This window comes from Neomonachus schauinslandi, chromosome 16 (assembly GCF_002201575.2).
Source record: "Neomonachus schauinslandi chromosome 16, ASM220157v2, whole genome shotgun sequence".
NCBI classification, from domain to species: domain Eukaryota; kingdom Metazoa; phylum Chordata; class Mammalia; order Carnivora; family Phocidae; genus Neomonachus; species Neomonachus schauinslandi.
The window spans coordinates 3,640,644-3,646,282 of NC_058418.1; the positions used below are offsets into that span (position 1 = coordinate 3,640,644).

At 48.9% G+C, this 5,639-nt stretch overlaps 1 protein-coding gene across 1 annotated transcript in view; it reads right to left on the reverse strand.

The window, feature by feature from the left end:
• CACNG6 (calcium voltage-gated channel auxiliary subunit gamma 6) overlaps positions 1 to 5,639 on the reverse strand; it is a 43,981-nt gene that overhangs the window by 7,390 nt on the left and 30,952 nt on the right. Inside the window, exons 3-4 of the mRNA XM_044911338.1 lie at positions 2,085 to 2,159; positions 89 to 226 (exon numbers count right to left, since the gene is read on the reverse strand). Of these exons, the coding sequence (XP_044767273.1) occupies positions 89 to 226; positions 2,085 to 2,159 (213 nt within the window). The remainder of the gene's footprint in view (positions 1 to 88; positions 227 to 2,084; positions 2,160 to 5,639) is intronic.

Sequence of the window (5,639 nt, forward strand, 5' to 3'; positions counted from 1 at the left end):
GAGATCCAACCTCCCAGCATGCAACAGCGCCTGGAGACCCAACCTCCCAGCATGCAATTCCCTCAGTCTCCAGACTCCCAACCCTCACCTGAGAGGCCAAAGCAGACGGCTCCAACTCGGAGTAGGAAGTCTGCACCTTTGCTGAGCACCATGATGATACAGAGGCACCCCAAGGCCATGACTGCCAGGCCTAGCACTGCTATCACTGCAGCTGCCAGATTTACTTCTGCAAGGAGAGGAAAAGGAAGAAGCAGAGGACGTGGGAAGTAGGAAGAACTCCCCTGTAGGGACCCAGAACCAGGAAGATGGAAGATGCAGAACTAGACAAGAATTTTCAGGTAGATCATTCAGTCCAATATTTTGCTTACACTGTTAAAGGAACTAAGACTCACAGAGGGTCAGTGATTTGCCTGAGGCCACAGAGCAAAGAGGAGACACTGCCAGGATTAGAAGGGAATGGGAACTGCCCATCGTTACTTAGGATCCGGTCCCTGTTTGCTTACAGGTGAAGCAGCTGAGGCAGTGGGCGTGTGGGTGACAACAGAGAAGGCGGTATGTTACAGTGGAACGGCCCAAGCCTGAATTCTCCCCAGCCACTTCCCCCCTGGAGGATTTTGGTGAAGTCACCAAACCTCTCTGAGCCTCGGTTTCCTTCTCTAGAAAATCAGGATTGAAATCCCTATTCGATTGGGCTGCAGTGAGGATTAGAAATTGTTTATGTAAAGTGCGCAGTGCAGCGCCTGAGCACACAGCAGGTGTGCCGAACATGCGCACTGTGATTATTTACTCTCCCGGACCGGGCTCACTGAGCACAAAGACAAGAGAGAAAAGAGGGAGACCAGTTTACTATGTACCGGGCACCACATTGTCTGTTTTAGCGGCATCGTCTCATTAAATCCTTGCAAAGACCAGATAAGAGTCATGACATGATCACAATCCCTTTACTGGTGGGGAGGGATACTGAGATACAGGGGTGATGGAGAGGCTGTGGTTATAGCGGAAAGGGGAAAGTCCTAAGAGTCCCATTGTTCAGTATGGTTGCCACGAGCTACGTGTGGTCTTTTAATTTTAAATGGATTTAACTTAAAACAAAATTTAGGAGTGCCTGGGTGGCTCAGTCAGTTAAGCATCTGCCTTCTGCTCAGGTCATGATCCCGGGGTCCCAAAATCGAGTTCCGCATCGGGCTCCCTGCTCAGTGGGGAACCTGCTTCTCCCCCTCCCCTTGCTCCTCCGCCTTACTCATGCTCTCTCTCTGTGTCAAATAAATAAATTAAATTAAAAAAAAAAACACTAGCCACATTCCAAGTGCTCAGCAGCCACATGGGGCCAGTGGCTACCATATTGGTCAGCAGAGATAGACAGCATTTCCACTTCACAGAAGGTTCTATAGGAGAGCATCGCTTTAGAGTCAGGATTATTTGGGTTTGAACTCTGCCTCTGCCACTTCCCAGGAAAAGTAAATGTAACCATTTCTGGGCTTCCATTTTTTCAACTGGAAGATGAAGATAAAGCCATGACCCATGACCACAGGGTCATGCAAGGGACCGAAAGAAATACATCCAAATGTGGGGCACCTGGGTGGCTCAGTCGTTAAGCGTCTGCCTTCGGCTCAGGTCATGATCCCAGGGTCCTGGGATGGAGCCCCGCATTGGGCTCCCTGCTCAGCGGGAAGCCTGCTTCTCCCTCTCCCACTCCCCCTGCTTGTGTTCCCTCTCTCACTGTGTCTCTCTGTCAAATAAATAAATAAAATCTTTAAAAAAAAAAAAAAAAAGAAATACATCCAAATGAAATACTCGGCGCTGTGCTTAGCACATGGCAGATGCGCATCTTTAAGATGTTAAAGTACTGTTCTCGGAAAGGGGCTGTGACTTGCCCAAAGCCACACAGCACGTGGCAAAGGCAGAGCTGGGGCAGAAGCATCAGGCACGAGGCTCGGGAGAACCGCCTGTCCCCAAAGATGGGACCTCCCCAGGGCAAAGCAGAGAAGAAGACAATGCTATCAAGAACTCCTCTGGCATGGTCAGCATAACCTCCCCCCCACCCCCGCCGTCCCCACCACCACACCGCGGGGTACAGTTCTCACCTTTCTTTGTAGTTCTCTGGAAGATGCGCGCATTCTCCCCCGTAGTAAAGAATTTAAAATAGGTACAGTTTGCTTCTGTGGGAGCAGGAGAGAGAAAGAGGTGATGACATGGAAGTTGCCAGGGTAAGCTCAGGACTGGACATTTAACATCGCTCACAGCTGCCTAAAAACAGGACATCCACATCCCTGACATACTCAGGAGACAAATGATGTTCAGAGTAGCAAAAACCACCTGCTGTCACCCAGCTATACAGGAGCTGGAATTCCATTCTGGAGCTCTGAGATCCAAATCTGTGGCCTTGTAAGGGTTATTGACCTCTCTGGGGCCTCTGAATCTTTCTCTATAAAATGAGATAATAGTCTTGTTCCTGGCTCCATCATATGGGTTTGCTGAGGGTCAAGTGGGATTAGAAACAATGATCGCTTTATTCAACCAAGATACAGGGAACAGAAGGCTAACAGACTCGGAAAAGATTCTCATCTCAGAGAGAATTCCTAGCTAGAACACACAAAGAACTCCTGCAGGCCAGCAAGAAAAGAGAGGGAAAGCAATTGAAAAATGGGCAAAGGACAGGAATAGTCAATTCACAGAAGAAGTCTGAATGACTCACAAGTATATGAAAAGATGCTCCACCTCACCAGGGATCACAGAAATGCAACTTAAATCAGCAGGGGAATGCCACTTTAGATCAATTAGATTGACAAATATTAAAAGGATAATATCAAACACTGGAAAGATAAGAGGAAACAGCTGGGAGTATAAACTAGTCTTTTTTGGAAAGCACTCTGACATACTTTATGAAGTGAAGTACGTTTATACCCTATAACCCAACAATTTCATCTCTGGGTATGTATCCAGACAAAAACTACAAGCAGGAACATATATGTGGATGTTCTCTGCAACAATGTTTGTAACAACAGGGAGTCAGAATCAACCCAAGTATCCATCTCTAGGGGATCAAGTAAATGTGAGGGATGCCCTCTTGTGCAAATCTCCACAGCACATAGTAGCCGTGAACTAGAATAACAAAGCAATATGGGGAAATCTGAGCAAGTGTTAAGAAAAAAAAAATCATAAACAGGAAAAAATCCACAGCATGATATCATTTATGTAAATTAAAACACAGACAGGTGTAAAAGAACGCTACATATTTCCAAGTTAATATATACATTCGTGGATGCATATCAAACACATTAAAGAGCTGAGTTAGAAAGGAACCGGGAGAATATCATGTAAAATAAAGCACGAGAAGGATCTTGGGAAGGCCAGTGACAATTGTGATATAAGCCAAAGAAGAGTCAGATTCATCCAACTTTGTGTACTTGAGGTCCAAGGAAACCTAAACTTTAAAAAGGCAGGGGGGTGGGGGAGGGCGCTTTCCGAACTGCATTTCAAAGCCAGCACTTCCCACAGAATTCACCTGGCCCCATGATCTCATTCTACAGATGGGGAAACTGAGGCATGGGAAGGGGGAAGAGAGGTAGACAGCAAGAGGGGTACAAGAAGTGGGAGAGGGGCCGGCTGGTATGGAGAAGGAGAAAGGAACTTTCCAAATTGAAGGAGGATGTGCAGAGACAAGAACTAAACTGCTGAGTCAGCTGAGGGTGGGGGAAGGAGAGGGGCAGGAGGGGTCCCATCAGAAGCAGTGGGAGGGGAGTCCTTACCCCACAGCAACAGCAATCCTGCAGCAGCAAGAAGTAAAGGATGCTTCATGCAGCAGAGCAAAGGGTGAGGATGCTATTTGTAGCAGTCAGTGGGGGACACATGGTCTTCATCATGAGGGAAATGTGAAGTCCCATCTAGAGAGTAAGAAGGTGTGGTACATCTTTCTGAGAGAGTATGGGGTGTCTGGCCTCCTGTTTGGGCTACTAATGTTTGAGGACATCTCGTCTCTGACTCCAGATGGCATATCCCATTTGGAAAAGAGTAGGATGGGTCACACACACCCTCTCCCTGTGCAGCCCAGGGAAATATGGGATATCCTTTGATGGGTAGGGCAATGTGTGGGATGTTTCGGAGATAATGGAAGTTGTGAGCTTCTGGAGGGTCAGGACTGGGGGATGATGGAGACGGTCCTGTGAGGAGGTTGAAGTCCTTTCTGACCAATAGTGGGGGAATCCTGCCTTATGCAGTGAGGTTGGGGCAGGGGACATTCCCTCCAGGACAACGAGGACCTTTGGGACATCTTTGTGGGCTAGTGAGATGCCATATAGTGTAGTTGTTAAGAACAGAGACAACCAGCATTCAAATCCCATATGACTAGCCTGGGTGCATAGATTAAGCCACTTAACCTTCCTCACTCCTCATTTCTAACTTCTGTAAAATGGGGATGATAATAACTATTTGGAAGGTTGCTATGAGGATACGAGGATTAATGAGTTCATGCATGTGAAGTACTTCGAACAGAGCGTGGGTACCACATAAGCATCTAAGCATATTACACAAGCATATGATTACCAGGGCACCCCATTCTGCAGAAGTTTGGGAACTTCCTGCTTGAGACCCTAAGGGGCAAAAAAAACCTAGCCCATCTGCAGAAGTGAAGTGTTTAATCCAGACTCTGAGTGGGTGGGAAACTCACACACCAAGGAGTGCTGGGCATCCCACTTTGCTATCAAGGATTTGGGACATCCTATTTGGGATCCTATGGATGTAAGATACCATATCTAGGTAAGTGAGGAGGGAAATCCCATCTGGAGCCCAGAGGCGTAAATGATCTTCTTTGAGGGGCACTGAGGTTATGGGACATCGGTTATGGGAGAGTAGAGTGTTGCAGATCTCATGTGGATGATCAAGCCTGTGACATCCCAGATGGACTGTGAGGGTTGTCAGATATGGAGCCAGAGCCCGTTCCTGCTCCCAAGGGGTATAGGATGTCCCACTGCTATACGTGAAGGGCATGGCATGTCCTGTCAGGGAGAGTGCGAGCTATGGGATAGCTCTCTGGCGTCGCCAGGGGTGAAAGGCCATTCTGTGGAACAGTGAGGGCTGTGGGGCACAGGAAATGAACAAGCACGTTTCCCGGAGGCACAAGGTCTCCGCTGGGACGTTGGGGGGTGTTTGGCGAGAGCTCTGCTTGGTGGAATCAGTGGGGAACGGGCACAAATTCCATTTTGGGGCTGGCATCAAAATGGTCTGTCTCCCAGGGCCTGCAGGATGGGAGCGTGGCCTGTCTCCAGCGTGGGGAAAGCAAGCCGACCCCAGGCACTCAAACTCTCTCTCCAGGGGCACAGGTTGTCTCAGTAAGTGCGGGTGCTTCTGGGGAATGCAGGCTGTTTGAGGTTACCAGCTGTGTGTGGAGAACAGGCTAGGTCTCAGGACACAGGTGCAGGCAGAGGTACAAGATCCCTCTAGGGAACACGGGCTCTGTCTGGGGTACAGGCTGCTCTGGAGACACAGATATGTCTGTGATCACATGCTGCGGTCTGGGGGGTCCAGGCTGGTCTGGGGGTCCAGGCTGGTCTGAGACTACAGGCTGGTCTGGGGGTACAGATTGGTCTGGGGGTCCAGGCTGGTCTGGGGGCTACAGCCTGGTCTGGGGGTACAGGCTGGTT